General features: G+C 37.6%; 1 protein-coding gene across 3 annotated transcripts in view; it reads right to left on the bottom strand.

The window, feature by feature from the left end:
• The window catches only part of gmds (GDP-mannose 4,6-dehydratase), a 661,071-nt gene that overhangs the window by 102,876 nt on the left and 539,317 nt on the right, over positions 1–18,878 (bottom strand). For all 3 annotated transcript variants that reach the window (XM_069909806.1, XM_069909795.1, XM_069909784.1), the window contains exon 9: positions 16,366–16,484. In XM_069909806.1, the coding sequence (XP_069765907.1) occupies positions 16,366–16,484 (119 nt within the window). The remainder of the gene's footprint in view (positions 1–16,365; positions 16,485–18,878) is intronic.

Genomic DNA, 18,878 nt, shown 5'->3' on the forward strand with positions numbered 1-18,878 from the left:
GACTTTAATAGAGCTTATAAGATTATGAGAGGCATAGATAAGATGGACAGCCAGCACCTGTTTCCCAGGATGACAGCAGCAAATGCCAGAGCCTATCTGTATAAGGTGAGGGGAGGAAAATTTAAGGGAGAATCAGAGTTCTAGATCCAAAACTCCAACATAACCAGGAAGCCTTCAATGCTGGAGGCCACTCAAGAGCCTTCTTGCCTTCAGCACCCTCTCAAATTCTGGTTCTGATATTTGGTTCCCATGAGCCAGTGTCCAGCCGTCTGCATCCTGCGTGGGTCCCCCGATCATGTTGCCCGTAGCCTGTGTGGGCCACCTCAGACAATGAGCCTCTCACTAGTCCACCGCCGTGTCACGGTCCTTTAGGGTCATCAACTCTGCTTTGCCTCCTCCACATGGGGTGGGAGTTTCTCCCTTTTCTGGTGCCCTGTGCCAGTCCACTGTTCCCCTGCAGTATGCAACTCCTCATGGCCACTGCCGAGCACAGACACCACAATTTTGGGCACAGACCCCACAATTAGGAAGAATTTTAATATACCATAAATCTTCTGTACTTAGATGTGTGCACTTTTGCTGCTTCTACATATGATCTCAGTGTTTTATTGTTATGAAAAAGTTTTGATTTGTTTTTTTCTTATTCAAATAGTCTCTCCTCATAATAAACTACATCTATCCTTTGTTACCACCTAGTTAATCTATGCAGTACATTTTTTAACCTTGCTTGCAGTTATAATATTTACTCTTAAAACATTATTTACTTAGACAGGACCGGCTCATCTCCTGAGGTGATATAAGTGGAATTGAGGGACGGGAAAGGTATGGTCACACTCAAGGGGTTGTATCATAGACTTTCCAATAGTCAGAGAGAACTGGAAGACCAAATCTGTAGAGAGAGATAGCAGACAGCTGTAGGAAACACAAGGCTGCAATAGTAGGAGATTTTAATTTTCCACATATTGACTAGGACTCCCATACTGAAAAAGGGCTGGATTCCTTTGAATTTGACAAGTGTATTCAGAAAAGTTTTCTGAATCAATATCTAGATGTACCAATGAGACAGAGTGCAATACTGGATATTCTATCAGAGAATGAGACAGGACAAGTAACGGAAATGTGTGCAGGGAATACTTTGGGACCAATGATCATTCCTTTCATAATAACTGGAGAAAATCCAATTGGAGGAAATGAGAAAGGATCTAGAATGCGTGGCTTAGGATACATTGTTTTCTGGCAAGGATGTACCAGGTAAGTGTAAGACCTTCAAAAGTGAAATTTTGAGAGTCGGAGATTGTATGTTCCTGTCAGGATTAAAGGCAAAAAAGTGAAATTTTGAGAGTCGGAGACTGTATGTTCCTGTTAGGGTTAAAGGCAAAGTTAACAGCTTAGAGAACCTTGGTTTACGAGGGATATTGGAGATCTGGTTCAGAAGAAGAGAGAGGTGTATAGAAAGTATCGACAAAAAGGAGCAAATAAGCTGCTTGAGGAGTATAGGAAATGCAAAAAAAAATATTATGTAAGGCTGCTTTGGCTGACAAGTTGAAGGAAAGTCCTAAGGACTTCTACAGATATATTAAGAACAAGATCAGATTGGTGGGCTATGTATGTATCCAGAAGAGATGGGAGAAATCTTAAATGGGTTTTTTTTGCGTCTGTATTTATTTATGAAACTGGCACAGTATCTATAGAAATAAGGAAACAAGCAGTGAGCTCATGATACCCATATATTAAATAGGAGATGCTTGCTGTCTTAAGGCAAATGAGGTTGGATAAATCCCTAGGGCCTGACAAAGTATTCCCTTGGATCTTGAGGGAGGCTAGTGTAGAAATTTCAGGGGCCCTGGCAGATATATATATTTAACATTTCCTTTGCAATGTGTGAGGTACCAGTGGATTAGAACGTAACTCAGTGGATTAGAACGTAACTCATGTTGTTCTGGTGTTTAAAAAAGATTCTAAAAATAATCTGGGATATTATATGCTAGTGAGCCTGATGTTAGTAGTGGGTAAATACGTGTATACCCAATCTCTTAGAACACATTCCAATAAAAGTATTTGGATAGATGGGGACAGATTAGGGAGAGTCAACACGATTTTGTGCATGATATGCCATTTTTTAACTAATCTTACAGAATTTTCTGGATATTGATTACATGGACTTTAGTGAGGCCTTTGATAAGGCCCCTCATTGGAGGTTAGTCACTCATGTTCAATTGTTCATGTTGAGGTAGTAAATTTATTTAGACATTAGCTTTCAGGGAGAAGCCTGAGTATGGTAGTGGATGACCTCCTCTCTGACTGGAAGCCAGTGACTAGTGATATTCCTCCAGGTTCAGTGCTGAGTCCATTGTTGTTTGTCATTTATATCAATGGTCTGGATGACAACATGGCAAATTGGATCATTAAGTTTGCAGATGACACAAAGATTGGAGATGCTGTGGTCAGCCAGGATGGCTTTCAAAGCTTTGAAAGGGACCTGGGTCAGCTGGAAAAATGGGGTGCAAAATAGAAATTAATATATACAAATATGAGGTGCTGCACTTTAAAAGGAAAAACCAAGGAAAGAGACACATGGTAAAAGGCAGGGCACTGATGAATGTAATAATAGAGGGATCTGGGAATACAAATACATAATTCTCTGAAATTGGCATCAATTGGAAATTGTAAAGAGAGCTTTTGGCATATTGGCCTTCATAAATCAAAGTATTGAGCATAGAAGTTGGAGTATTGCGCTCAGTTTTGGTCATCTAGCCACAGGAAGGATATCAATAAAATTGAAAGAATGCAGAGAATTACAAGGATATTGCCAGAAGAACAGAGTTACAGGGAAAGGTTAAACTGATTAGGACTTTATTCCCTGGAGCCTAGAAGAATGTGGGGAGATTTGAAAGAGGTAAACAAAATCATGATGGGTAAAGACTGAGTCATTAAAAGCAGGGTTTTTTTCCCCACAGAATTTAGGAGAGATTAAAAAAAATTAGAGGACATGGATTAATGGTGAAAGGTGAAACGTTTAGAGGGAATATTGGAGGAAGATCCTAACACAATATGGTGGGAGTTCGGAATGAGCAGCGTAAATGCAGGCTCAATTTCGAATTTAAGAGAAAATTGGACAGGTATATGGATGGGAAGGGCATGGAGGGATATGGTAGGCAGAAAAATAGTTTGGAACAGAATAGAAGGGCCGAATGGCCTCTCCCTGTGCTGTAGTGTTATATGTTTCCATGGTTCATCTTTAAAATTTATTGTACATCTTTCTATTCCTTCTTCCAAATCATCAATTTAGCAGTGGAAAAATATAAGGGACATTGGGGAACATTAATTACATTTTACCAAAAAGTGGCTTCTCTGACTCCTATCTCCCAATCATCAAACTATATCCTAAGATTATGGACAATTTATCATTGTAGCCTCTGTACAGTATTTTGTTTCATGAAGTCTTCGTGGACAGTAGTCATTGACATATCCACACCTGTTTCCTGACGAGTGGTTCTGATCTCTTGGACATATGTTTGGGGATTTTTCTTCATTATGATGAGAATTCTTCTGTCACCAGCAGAATCTCCTTTGTGATTACTGAGCTCAGTAGTACATTCTTTCTACTTAATGATGTTCCAAACTGTTGATTTTGGTAATCCTAAGGATAAGGCCAGTGTTTTTCAAACTTTTTCCTTTCCACTCACATATTACCTTAAGTAATTCCTATGCCATAGGTGCTCTGTGATTGGTAATTGATTACTTGAAGTGATATGTGAGTGGAAAGAAAAAGTTTTAAAAACCATTGTTTTAATCATACCTAACTGATTTGTTATGTGCACGGTTTTAATAACTCCAAAGGAAATGGGCCAGTGACAATTTTTCTCAAGCAAAATATTTCAGAAACAATTGGGTCTAGATCAGAGGTTGTCAACCTTATTTCCCAATTACATTAACGAAATTCTAGTCTGCTCGTATGCTGAAACCGGCTTCAGTGGACGAGTCTACAGCATGGGGAATTGAAAATTTTGTTTTAGTCATATAGCACAGTAGCAGGCCCTATCAGTCCATGAGCCTGTGGCAACCATTACATCAAATTGACCTACAATTCCAGTGACTTTTGAAGAGTGAGAGGAAACCGGAGCATCCGGATGAAATCCACACAGACCCAGGGAGAATGTACAGACTCCTTACAGACAGCACTGGAATCGAACCCCGGTTGCTGCTGCTGTAATGGCATTGCCATGATCTCTAAGCTAACCATGCTGCCCTAATACGATGTGCAAACTCAGCAGTGGCATTCGTTTGTTGGAGCAACTTACAACATTTAACTACATATTTTAGATTACAAGTAAAAGAATTTTGAGGTGTCTGCACACATGATTGTATGCATGCATTAATACTCATTTTGTTCTTTGTCTATCCTGTCAGTAACCCTATGCTTACTGACAAAGAATGGACATAAAAAGTGAAACACTTAGATTTCCCATGGCTCACTTTCAACCTGAGCACTACATAATACAGATACACACACTAACAAAGCAAGATGCATCAATTTACAATTCAGGCACTATTTGTATAACAATACATCAGATAATATTGTTTGAAACCATCTTCAAGACATATTAAAGTCAATTGCCAGAATAAATCTATTGTCCAACTGCTTTTAATCAGCATTGCAGAGTTGAAAATTGATTCTTTTCTGAAATGAGTTGATAGTGATTGAAATATCTGGTTTAATCTACTCTTATAATACTGACTTAATATTAGCACCTGCACCAAATGTGGGTGAATTCTGACCATAATTTCCTGCGGTGAAACACAAAAGTCTGCAAATGCTGCAAATGTAGTAAAAACACAGATGGAGGAACTCATTAAGTCTCGCAGAGTACGTAGGAGATAAAGATATATAGCTGACGTTTCGGGCCTGAGCCCTCTTTCAAGATCTGTCAGCCTGCTTTTCACTTTTACCTCAAAGAAGGGCTCAGGTCTGAAACGTTGGTTAAATATCTTTACCTTCCTCAGGGTATGAGTAAAAAGCAGGCAGGTGCCTAAATTAAAAGGCTGGAGAAGGAAAGAAAGGGTAATGGACAGGCGGTCTAAAATGGATATGGATCGGAGGACAGGAGAGAGGAAAGTTGAGCATTGATGGGGGTGGGGGTTGGATCTGTGAATGCAGAGCTGAGGGAAAGGAGACAGAGGGAAGAGAGACAGAGCAGGAAGAAATGAGACATAGGGATAGAGACTCTAATGGAAACCAGAGCAGACCTGATTTCTCATCCATTTCACCCTGCATCTGTCCAAAGCCACGAGCACCATGATTCCTGTGGTTGCACTGAATTCTTGCCCTTCCAACTATCCAAAGGCCAAACAGACAGCTAAAATTAAGCAGCTTTTCACTTCCATCTCTTCCCATTTACTGCACTGAACTTAGTGTTCATAATGAGACTAGCTCTATGCTGAAGAAATCAAAAACAGACTGTGGTCAATTTACAGAGCTCCTGCACTCACTCCACTGAGTGACCATCACCTTTCAGTTGCCTGACAATTACCCATCCCACTCCCACTCTGACTTTACAAACTGGGTCTCCTTCTTAAGATAGTTTGCCTTTAACAGGTCACGTGGCTTTGCCTAATTAATCCAAGTGACTCCTAATTCTGTCTCAAATTATTGTTTCTAGAATTTGCCCCACCAACAAAATGGGTTTAACTCTTCCATTCTATTTTGAACAAAATATATCATTTACTGTTTTCCTATCCTCGGGAACTACTCCTGAACCTACTGATGACTAGAAGATTTAGCCAGGATCTCTATAGTTTGTTTCCTCTCTTTGATACATGTGAAATTGAGCTTGCCTTTCTCAGAATTTTGAGCAATCCAGCATCTTAAATATATCTTCTTTTTGTTGAAACTTCGTCAAATACAAATATTTAGTAATGTAGCAATGTCCTTTGCTCTGGGGGTAGATTTACCTTTTGTTTTTTTTGCTTCTCTGGATCCACCTCATTAATCAAATTTGAGTCTTATGAAATATTTTGGATTCCCTTTTTCCTCCAAATGTTCAGCTGATGCTCTCTCCCTGCTTCTCTTATTTCCTTTTTTTCATTTCCCTTCAAAGTTTTCTGTGATGAAGCTTGCTCTTCTGTTGACAACTCACCTTTGGGCATCTGGGCTTCCTTTCCATTTAATTTTATTTTCCATCATTTTGGTTATCTGGGGATGTCTGTCTTTAATTTCCTCACATTCACCCTCATGGAATATACCCACCTGACTGAAGCTGACTATCTCTACCTTAAAGGACATTGCAATGTAACAAATATGACTGAGAGTTCTGGACGAATTGAGACTTGGGAAACAAACAAAAAAAATTAAGAATTAAGATGATAAAACCATGGATAAAAATTTAAGCACTGTTCGAAGTGATTAGGCCTGTTATTGGGAAAATGGAAATTAGTGGGGCTAACACTAAAACTCTGAAATCCCAAACAGCTTACAACTTAGGATTTATACAACTGATTTATTTAAATTATTACACATATAGAGAGCAAATTTGTCTTTGATTGCACTTAAGATGCAATTTATTGTCATGTACACAAGATAAATAAAAATATTTCCATTGCTTGCCTTTCAAAGGCAAATGAAGAGTTGCCAAGTAATCCTATGCTGTTTTACAGAAAGAGAAGCTAAAAGAGAGTTCCTTCAGAGAAATGGATCTCACCACTGCCTCCTCCGACTCAGCCACCTCCAGCGCCCCTACAACCTTTGTGGCTGCCCAACATGTTGTTCAGCAGAGAACCCATTTGGGGACCCCTACTTAGATCAACCACAGGTTCTTAATCCTCGTTGGCACCCAAGGCTTTTTAGGAGCCCAGGCCGCCATTGCAGCGTCACGATTCCTGGATCCAATTTCTGGTTCCCAAAGCCGGTTGCTATTGTGAAGCTTTCAGTTGCTGAGCGAAAATGAGCGACTGCCGCAACCGCCACATTTAGATGTTTGGACACCATCCAAAAACCCGACAGAAATCTCCTGACTGCGGCATTTCTCTGGCTCAGCTCTCACAATGTGTTCCACTACTGAGGCTCTTCTTTTCTGCAGATTTATTTTCAGAGCTCCTCCTTTTAGGTAGGTTGGGAGAAGGTATCGTCCCAGTCTGGTACCCTGCTCTGATCCATCACTTCATTAGCACCGGTGACTGGTGATAGCTGGCTGCCAACAATGGGCGCCATCATCTTGGATTACGAATCTCTGAAAAAGTTGATGAAAAGTACCACCACTGCCCCACATCTTCCTACACCAGGGATTCTAAGGTGGGAGCTGAGCAGTAGGACTTAGGTGGAAAGAACATAAAGCACAATATTGGTAGTTGCGCATTTGATTCTGTTTCAAAATAGGGCATAAATGCAGTCTGTTGGATGGGCTGAATGTATTTAATGTGAGAAGTATTAAGAATAAGGGCAATGAACTCAGAATATTGATCAGTACATGGAATTATGATATTGTGGCCACTCCAAAGACTTGGCTGTGGGAAGCAGGATTGACTGATTGATGATCCATGAGTTAAATGTTTCAAAAGGGATAGAGAAGGAGATTTAAAAAAAAAAGGCTTGGGGAGGAAGGGAATCAGGGATACTATCACAGTTGCAGAAGGGGATAATGCTGTGGAGAGATTGCTCTCCTGCCCCCCCCCCCCCCCCCACCCCTGCTGCAGATGCCCCAATAGCCGGGCCACTAAGGTGCAGATAAGTCAGCAGATTTTGGTAAGGTGAAAAAATAACATGGCTGTTGTCATGGTGACTTTAACTTTCCTAATATTGAGCGTGCCCTCCAAAGTGAAAAAGTATGAGATTGGACAGAATTAATGAGGTGTGTCCAAGAAGAATTGCTAACTCAGAATGCAGACAGTCTGACTAGAGGAGAGGCCATAATAGACCTAGTACTGGGTAACAAAGTGGTCAGCTGACAGACCGCCTAGTGGGCGAATATTTTGAAGACATGACCACAATTCTCTGACCTTTAACATAACTGTGGACAAGGATAGGTGAGGTGTAGACAAAATAGGAAAGTGTTTAATTGGAGAAGGACTAAGTTTGATGGTATTAGGCAGAAACTTTGGTGATTTAATTGAGAATAAATGCTCTTGAGGAAATGCACAACAGAAATATGGTGTGTGTTAAGGAACCACTTGCACAGAATTCTGGATAGGTTTTTCCACACTGAAACAGGGGAAGGATGGTAGGGTAAAGGAACTATGGTTGACAAGAAAACAGTTAGTCTAGACTCTAGAGGGAGAAGGAAGCATGCATAAGCTTAAGGAAGCAAAAGTCTGGAGGATTTATGAGAATTATAAGGTAGCTAAGAAGGGACTAGAGAAGGAACTTAGGAATGCGCAAAGATGGCACAAGAATACCTTGACAAGGATTAAGGAAGACCCTAAAATATTCTACACGTATGCAAAGACCAGGAGGATGACCGAATGAGGGTGGGAGTGCTCAAGCCTTAAGCAGTGGGAGTAAGAGAGGTACTTAATAAATACTATGCTTTAGTATTCACAAGCGAGAGGGACTTCATGAATGTGAGGACAGTGAAAAATAGATTAATATGCTAGAGCATGTTGAGGTTCAGAAAGAGGAAGCACTGGAGCTTCTTAAATGCATTCCAATAGAAAAATCCCCAAGACCAGATGAGTTTACCCCAGGTTACAGTGGGAAGTGAAGGAAGAGATTGTAGAGATGCTGGCAATGATATTTGCATCTTCCCTAGCCATACTCCTGTTCGGCTCCGAATCATAGATCCTCTACCGGCACCACCTACGGCTCCTAGAACGCTTCCACCAGCGTTGTCTCCGCTCCATCCTCAACATCCATTGGAGCGCTTACATCCCTAACGTCGAAGTACTCGAGATGGCAGAGGTCGACAGCATCGAGTCCACGCTGCTGAAGATCCAGCTGCGCTGGATGGGTCACGTCTCCAGAATGGAGGACCATCGCCTTCCCAAGATCGTGTTATATGGCGAGCTCTCCACTGGCCACCGTGACAGAGGTGCACCAAAGAAAAGGTACAAGGACTGCCTAAAGAAATCTCTTGGTGCCTGCCACATTGACCACCGCCAGTGGGCTGATATCGCCTCAAACCGTGCATCTTGGCGCCTCACAGTTTGGCGGGCAGCAACCTCCTTTGAAGAAGACCGCAGAGCCTACCTCACTGACAAAAGGCAGAGGAGGAAAAACCCAACACCCAACCCCAACCCACCAATTTTTCCCTGCAACCGCTGCAATCGTGTCTGCCTGTCCCGCATCGGACTTGTCAGCCACAAACGAGCCTGCAGCTGACGTGGACTTTTTACCCCCTCCATAAATCTTCGACCGCGAAGCCAAGCCAAAGAAAAAAAGACAGGATGCAGAGTGGGCAGAGAAGTGGCATATTGAATTCAATCTGAAAATATGTCAATGGATGCATTTTGGAAGGTTGAACCTGAAGGTGGATCTTTAGCAATGCAAGGGTTCTTAGTCCATCCAGGTAGCTGCGCATGTTAATGTAAGCTTACAACTCTACAAAACTCTGGTTAGACCACACTTAGAGTATTGTGTTCAATTCTTGCTGCCTCATTATAGGAGAGATGTGGACTTCCACGAGTCTATGGGCTGCTGGAGACTGGATCATGGGTACTAGGTATTGGAATGAGATTCAAGAGTAATGCTGAGGGCAAGAAAGGCTCCCAAAGAGCTTAGGGCGCTGAAGGATTCCTGATCATATTGGAGGTTTGGATCTGAAACTAAGTTTACCAATGGATTAAACAGCAGTTTGTCAGGCTGCAGAAGCTGCGGGAGCGCTGGAAATGAATCAATGTCTCTGAAGCGACTCTCTTTTACTTCTCTTTGTCTTATTATTGGGGGCATCAGGCAATGCCAATAGCAATTCTTTGCTTGCTTTTATGGCAGGAAAAAGTTGAAGAATATCATGTATGTTAGGTTTTTTGTGTTATTACATAACCATGAAAGGAGCCTTGCACCTTGATTTTACTGTTCAGAACAACCAAATAAATTTTTCGATCTTTTATATCTTTGAATTACTGTCAATGTATCTCAGAAGATAAATATCTCACTCAAGGCCACTTTTGATTATCTCTTGGTACATTAAAAAGAATCATGCCATGGCTTCTGTTTATAATTATTTCAATTTCATAAAAGTTTTCCAGACATGTTAGCTAACTTAAACTGATCTTGAACAATTCAATAAAAATGACAGATTTATGCATGCATCAGTCTTACAAGCCAAGAATGGACAAGTTTCAACATGTAGCCTGTCCAAGTTAAAAGCAATTCCTTTCTCTGTTGATATTCTTTAAAATCAAATGAAATAATTGTGAGTTGTTTGCAGCTTTATTCAGTGTTATATGCAAGTGTCTCCTCTTTGTGCTTCTCCCTCTCTTTTCCTCCCCCTCTCCATCAGCCTCACACTGCCCATTATCTCTCTCTCTCTTCCTTTCTCTTCAATTTTCTCCCTCTTTAGTGAGGAAAGGCTTCTTAAGATGGAGGTCTGGCAGCAAGATTCAGGAGCCAAGCAACTGGGGTCTGGGAAATCCAGTGTCAAGCAACAGGAGCCTGGCATAGGAATTTGGAGTCTGGCAAGAATATGGGCAGAGGGAGAATGCCTTGGGTGCTGCCACCTGAGGCAATGTGTGAGGCTGTGCATGGCCCTCATAAGGTATTCATCTTACCCTTCAACCTTGCTTTATATGTCTTTTTCATTGATAATCAGAGACAAACAAATAAAATAATTTCATTTAACATATGATAAAAAGAGTAATTTGAAAAAAATAATGATTTTAAAATAATTTTATACTGCTCTTCCATTGATAAAACCATAGAAGTGCAAAACACTTTTTAAAAAATGGAACTAGAACTTCCCAAATTTACTATTTTATCGATGTCGAGCAGTCCTTTTCAAATGCATGGAATTCCACTTGATGTGCCATAGGCTGAGGGATCCTTCCACTCAATATTACCTTTGGACTTGGTTGTTAGTCCAGGAGAGAAAGAGAGATCAGTCGTGCTGGCATCTGAAGTCCAATGTGCTTTGTATTTCTGTACTATGGTGCAAGCATGGAAGTTCAGAACATGTTGCTAGCCACCAGTTCTAAATTAACATATCAGCTAGCTGTCAACATAATCTTGCCATTTGTCTTGATTAATAGAGATCATTAAATATTTACCAAATCACTCAGGTTTAAATCACACAACCAGCAAATTCACCCTGAATTAAAAAGTTGGATGATGAGCTTACATAATTGCATGGAAGAGAAAGGAATATTTTATTCATCCAAGTTTGGTATGACTAAAAATATCCACATCAGGAAAATTCAATCTCAGACAATTTCAGTGAAAAATATCTTGAAGTTGTTAACATGGAAAATTTAAATGTGAACTCTATTATTCTTAGGACTGTGACATGAAAGAAAGTCTTTTTTTTAAAATCAGTAAGGTACGGAACTGAAGGTAAATAACAACATGAAATCATCCATTAATATTGGTAAAAGATAAATGGCTGCTGTCATGAACCGCAGAAGTTTGCAGGTTAAGAGAAAAGCAAATATAAAATGAGTAGAAATCATACTATTCTGTCATTAGGCTGATCTAGGGAATATTAACATCAACAATGATTTGGGGGCATTAGGAGTTCAACTGTGTGCTTGCATGTGGCATGAGCTCATCAACAAAACATGTTGTGCAGGCCTGTCTTCCCCTGTTGCAGGTTTGATTAAAGCACTTTGATATAGAAAAAATTGTTTATCAAGTTAAATATACTAATTTTTAATGGCACAAAAACATAGAAAATGCTTGTGTTCATTACCAACATCAGTCCACTAATAGCTTTTATGTGCAGAATTGATGTACTCTGTGCACAAAGCCAGCAGAACAATTCTGGCCATTTGTCAGTGATAGCAATAAGTACCTGTTGTTCCACTGAGAACAAACATGTTTGAGTGCTCATGCAAGTCATTTTTACCTTAGGCATGAAGTATTTGTCATACACACCCATTGTATCAATGGGAGTACACTTGGCAAAGTATTCTTTAGATGTTTCAGAAAAATTACAAAAGCTTTAGATGAATATAAATAGGTAAATGTCAAATCACCAAATCACTGTCAGAATGTTTCAATCACATGAAAGCAACCTCATTACCTTATGTCATTTATGGTCTTTGCACTACCCCATACCATTTACATGCTAAAATAGGCTCTCTTAATTGTAGAATCAAAACAAATGAAAACATGGGGTGACAATTATGACTTCAGGATTATAAAGCCAATTCCTGAATTGCAAAAGTGATGAGATATGATACAAAAAAACACCTATGTTGGAAACCATACCAGGTATCTGAGTAAAAAGCAGGTGAAAAGTTAATTGACCTATAAGCAATATTTTCTAAGTAAAGAGGTCTTAGTATGTGCTAATGCTTTTGAATTGAAACACTGGCATAAATGAAAATGTCCAGTATATCTGCACATAAAATTTTAATACAGGGAAGTCCCAAAGTGTGATTATAAGTTTAGAATGCTGAATCTGGCAGCTCACTCTGCTGGTGGGCTCCACTTGGCGTGCAGTGGAGAGCAGTGTTTCATCTTGCTTAGATTCCCTAAGAAATCACCTCTCAGAATCTTGTACTGGTATAAATCTGGAGCAGGACCTGAGTCCCCATTTATTTCCATGTTGACATCAGATAAAGCAAAGGGAAACACAAATTCCTTTTAAAAATTAGATCAGTTTAATTTAATTTTAAAATTATTTTGCATTTTTAGCTGTTAAGGTTACTTTGTATACATCTACTGAATACTGTACATCAATTTGAGGCACTGCTACAAGAAGGAAGCCAACATCATAAAGGAGCCCCATCACCCTGGTCACAACCTCTTCTCACTGCTACCTTTGGACAGAAGGTGCAGAAGCCGGAAGACCAGCACAACTGGGTGCTAGATTCCAGAACAGTTTCTTTCCAATAGCTATCACTCTCTTGAACTTATCTTTATTATACTCACCAATGACTGCCCCAACAGAACAAAAGGAATGTTCAATTTATTTATTTATTTATTTCTTCCACTACAATAACTGTGAATATTTATTATCTATCTTTTTTACCCATTATTTCTTTTTAATTCACACTATTGTAGCTGTTTCTTTAAAAAAAACAAAGTTTCTATTCAGCTGCAGCAAGAAAGAATTTTGATGCTTATGTATATTGTACAATGACAATAAACTCATTATCATTATTTTTAAAATTCTTTAGCTATATATTATATATTTTACAGTATTGAAATGTGTCTGAATTTACTGCAGTTTTGGGAGGCAGGGCTTTGCCAGCTGCAGAAGCCACCAGAGGTGTTTTAAAGGGGAAGCTTCCTCTGTGTGCTGTCAAAGGCTCTGGTGCTGTGGCTGAGTCTATGTAGGTGGAATGTCGGACTATTCAGGCTGTTAAGATAAACCTTGGTGCATCTGGATCAAGAGACCGTGAGCATGTGGAAAACAGGGGTGGCAATTTCTGGTGGCTGACTCAGATCAGTGTTTGACACACTAATACTTTGTTACAATGATGCACCACTTTCTTTTATAAGCCATTGACATATGCAATTGCAATTTATCTAAAATGATCATCAGGTACATGGGTAAGAATATTTAAATGAAATCAAAATATTACCTGTTAAATTATTGTAATTGACAGAATGGTCAAGGTTTATTTAAGTTATAGGCCTTTGCTAAACCCAACTCACAGACATATATACAAACAAGTTACCACAATATTTGCTCCCTCTCTGCACTTTTATTATTTGTTCTTTCTTATCAATCCTATGAACTTCTGATGCCATTCAATACAGCACTGGAAATATGATTACCCTATTGAGTGATATTTGTGTATTTTCTAACAATTGAACAAAATTTACTTTTTAATATATATACATTATTTAATATAAAACTACTTTACAAACATCACAATATTTCAAACTTAATCCAAATACATGTGGTATTTTATTAAAAAAAGAAAAAAGAGTAAAGAAATACAAAAGAAAGAAAAACCTCGTATAAATCCCCCCCAACCCCCTCCAAACTAAGAAAAAGAAAAAGAAGAGGGACAAGAAAGCCACAACAGTAGAACTTGACTTTCCTATATTTTTAAACATATAAATATTTATAGAGAATTATAAGAGAGAGGGAATGTTTGAGATTCATTTAAATTTTAATATCAACAGTTTGTAAATATGGGTCCATATTTCACAAAATATATGATATTTATCTCTTAAATTATAAGTAATTTTCTCAAGTGGAATACAACTCTGAACCTCTCCATGCCATTTATCCATTTCCAGATCAGTATCTGACTTCCAAGTTATAGCAATACATTTTTTGCAAAGGCAATTTGAACAATGTTACTTGATACATATTTAGATTTAATTTAGGTTTAATCCCTCTAACATCTCCCAGTAAAAATAATATTGGATCCTGTGGGAATCTTACTCCAGTTATTAGTTCTAATAAATTACCCAAATCAAGCCAAAAAGGTTTAATTGTGGAACACTGCCAAGTTGAATGCAAAAACGTACCAACTTCTTGTCCACATCTAAAACATAAATCTGAATAAATATAATTCATATTATGTAACTTTTGTGGTATTAAATATAACTGATGAATAAAATTATATTGAACTAACCGATACAAAATTGACTTCTTGACATCTGTAAAAACAGACTCTGTTCATTCCTTGAGAACATCCTGTAATGTGATTTTAATTGACATCTAAAGGAATGCCATGGTATAAGAAGAAATCATTATGCACAGGTAGAATAATGTGAAGGGAAACAGTATCCTATGTCCAAAATTCTGCAAGATAGAGTTTCACAAGATGTTCCTGTGCGCAATAAAATGCTAGTTTTTTTTGATCACTTCCTATTCCTACCAATCAACACTTGGAAAACTCACATAAATTTGCTGGTTTTTAATCACTCAAATTATTTTCCCCCAAAGTAAAAACATGCTTGATTCTTAACTTACTTTATTACATTAGTGAATAAACAGCAATAGAAATATTGTCTAGGCAAACTGAGTGCAGAGAGTTCAAATGAAAGACTTGACCTATTGATCTCATCTTCTAATTTTGATACAGTTCCCAAATGCCAGCATGTAAGAGGATAGATTTCTTTAAAAACTTAAATATATGACTGTCTTGTACATAAAAATTACAATTTAGATTGCAATGATTGGTGAAATTGTTGTTCTCTGGTTCTAAACACAATGCTTCTTGAATAGATAAAGATAAGGATGAGTTTCTGTGCATGTGTGTAATATACAGTTTAACCACTAAATCTGATTTTTATTGATCTATCAGTACTATCATGTGAACTAAATGCAATAAAATAATAAACAAATATTTGGAGCAGGAAAGCAGACAAAATAAAATACATTTTAATGTCAAGAAACCACGTTAAAACTGCCTGTGCAAATAGCTACATAATGAGAAACAAAGATGACAACTTATTCCAATTCAGAGTTCAATGATCAAACTTCAAATAAGAAGCAATTAATCAGTAGTTGCCAAATTAATTGAAGAAGAGTGATTAGGTTATAACATAATGTACAATAATTGGATTATTCTGAAACTTGACATTACATCACTTCAACAGGTAGATGCTCCAAAATCTCATCCATTTTGTTTCTATGTAGTTTACAGAAAGATGAAATCTTTGAACAAAATTTCTCGCTTTGCCTACTAGACAGTGATATTTATAAAATGTTGGCAACACAACATTAAATTAACAATGAACTACTGATTTTAAAATAAACACTTGTTTACTTGGAACCATTTCTCAAAGTAGATAAATACTTGATGAGATTCAAAACATATACAATTAATGGACTGCATTCATTGGAGTATAGAAGGATGAGAGGGATATCATAGAAACATTTCGAATGCTGAAAGGATGGGATAGAGTAGATGTGAATAAGATGTATTCCTTGGTGGGTGAGTCCAGGACAAGAGGGCATAGTGTTAGAATTAGAAGGCACCCATTTAAAACAGAGATGCGGAGAAATTTCTTTAGCTAGAGGGTTGTGGATTTGTGGAATTCTTTGCCACATATAGCTGTGGAGGCCTGATCTTTTGGGGGAGGGGGGGGGCGCAGGTTTAAGGAGATTGATAGGTATCTAATTAGTCAGGATATCAAGGGATATGGGGAAAAGGCCTTAATTTGGAACTAGATGTGAGAACAGTTTAGCACAGGGTGGAGTTGTGGAGTAGATTCAATGGGCCGAAGGCCTTTATCTTGTGTTCTTGTGATTAAAGGGCAATTGAGTATATCAGTGGATTACATTGCCCGCGGCTAACTTTGATACTTACACAATGGTCTTGCCAATGTGCTTGAAGGCTTTTTCCACAAATTCTCGAACACTGTGCACTTCACCAGTAGCAATAATATAATCTTCTGGTTCATCCTGTTGCAGCATCAACCACATAGCCTGATAAATGAAAAAAAGATTGTAGTGAATCATCAGTAGTCTCCTAATTACAGATTTACTTTCTAATTTCAGTTAAACCAGCATGTTACTGTTCGAGATCACTGTCCCATTTGCAAAAAGGCCTGAAAATACGTGATTATTGTATAGTAGTTTCCATTTTCACAAGTGTTAATGATACTTGCATTCAGCAATGTCAGAAATCATCAAAGAATCTTTGTTTGGAAACTTATGTACACTTCCTTCTAACTTTCCAGCTCTGACCATGTTCATACAATCCTCATTTTAATTTTACTGGCTTTATTCTTATAACATTAATCTGACATTTTAAGACACATATTTAGTGCACTATGACTTGATTGAACTTGGAGAAACAGAAACTGATAGAATTTTTAAAAGCTGATAGAAGTTTGCAAAATAATTACATAACTTGTCTTTAGTACACAACATAAAAATTTGAACTTTATCATCCTTCAAAGTAGACAACTGGAGCTTAAAACCTGCATTCACTCCACTCAATTGAAAATATGGTTCTTAGAAAAAAAAGGAAAATAAAATTATTTTCTTTTATGTTCTGTAAGTGGACTTTACCCCAAAACTGCAGCAGACAACTAATATTCAGAGGTCATTGGAAGATTAAAGGAGTTATCTCTTTTGTAGATTTATTTGCTGATGGTGGTTTGATATCTTTTGAACAACTTTCTACCAAATATAATTTACCATACATGCATTTTTTAAAAAAAAAATTACAGATTAGAAATTTCCTGAATACGGTAATGGCTAATTATCTGACATCACAACAACCAGATTTACTTGACACTGTTCTGGTTATATTCCTCTCAGAAGGATTTAATTGGTACTATTTATACTCTTAAATAAAATTTGAGATCAGTCCCCATGGATAAGATTCGACAAACATGGGAATCGGAACTTCAACTAACATTATTTCCTGAAACATGAGGAAGAATTACTAGACTAGTTAATACTTCTTCACTTTGTGCATGTCATTCTTTAATACAGTTTAAAATAGTTCATAGAGCTTATATGTCAAAAGATAAACTAGTTCGCATCTTTCCTTATTAGAGCTCTACTTGAGATAGATGCAATTATGATATTGTTTAATTGACACACATGTTAGAATAAATTTGGAAATATATTTTTAAAACTCTTATCAATGATACTGGTTATTCAATTACAACCTAACTCCTTAACTGCTCTTTTTTGGAATTACAGATGTAGGTTGTTTACCTACTTCTGCATATCGAGCTTTAGCTTTTTTTACATTATTAGCTAGAATGTTTATTTTACTTAAATGGAAAGACTCTGATTCTCCTGCATTATTTCAATGGCTTTCTCATGTTATGTCTTTCTTAAATCTAGAAAAAAATCAGAAGTCGTACTTTAGATACAACTGCTAAATTTGAAGATATATGGAAACCATTTATTGATTACTTTCACGGCATTATTCTATGAATTAGCTCTTTTCCAGACGTAGTATAATTCCTGCCATATTTGTTAACTGTAGGTGTAGACTGGAGCTATGTTTTAAACTATTCCACATATTCTCAGGATAGTCCGCTCAGTTGTTTTTTTTAAATTTTATTTTATTACATATTTTTAGTAGATTAGTTGTTTTTTTTATTTATAAATATAATTATTTCCTTATTTGTTTTCTTTGTTAGGAAAATTATTTCTAATATGTCACATCTTCAATCTTTGGAATTTATATATGATACTTATACGATGTAGACTTGGACATACCATTTTAATTGAGTTATTTCTATTCTCCTTATGCTGTGTATATTATGAAATGTTAATAAAAAGATTGAAAGAGAAAGATGCCAAGAATTGCATATTTCGCATTCTTTGTTGATTTTTGTATAGAAACAATATTTGTGTTTTCTAATTCTGGGCAAAGCTACTTCTGCTTTTTATTAAAACAAAACATCTCCCCTTTCTTTTCATTTCCTGTAAAGGTGATGTGAGGAAATAGCTGCATAAAAATTAAATTATTAACATTAAATTTGGTGTCTTAGATATATGCATACAGTGCCCTCCATAATGTTTGGGACATTTGGCTTCGCATGTATTTGTGAGTGTTCAGATATGTTTAATTCCTTCGTTAGTGCAGGTATAAGAGAGCTCAACTTGCTTCTCAGCTTTTGATCACCTTTGGAGTCTGTGCAAGCAACAGAAAGAATGGCCAGATTAGAGCTTGCAAATAAATATTTAAAAGAATTCTGGAAAAAGGCTTTGTGGACAGACGAGACAAAGATTAATGTGCATCAGAGTGATAGCAAGAGTAAAGTGCGAAGGCATAAAGGAATTGCCCGAGAACATACCACCCTTCCCATGGTTTAGATCTTGCAGTGTAGCCTCTGTATTTCTTTTCATGAA

The sequence above is a fragment of the Narcine bancroftii genome, chromosome 1 (assembly GCF_036971445.1).
Source record: "Narcine bancroftii isolate sNarBan1 chromosome 1, sNarBan1.hap1, whole genome shotgun sequence".
Lineage (NCBI taxonomy): Eukaryota > Metazoa > Chordata > Chondrichthyes > Torpediniformes > Narcinidae > Narcine > Narcine bancroftii.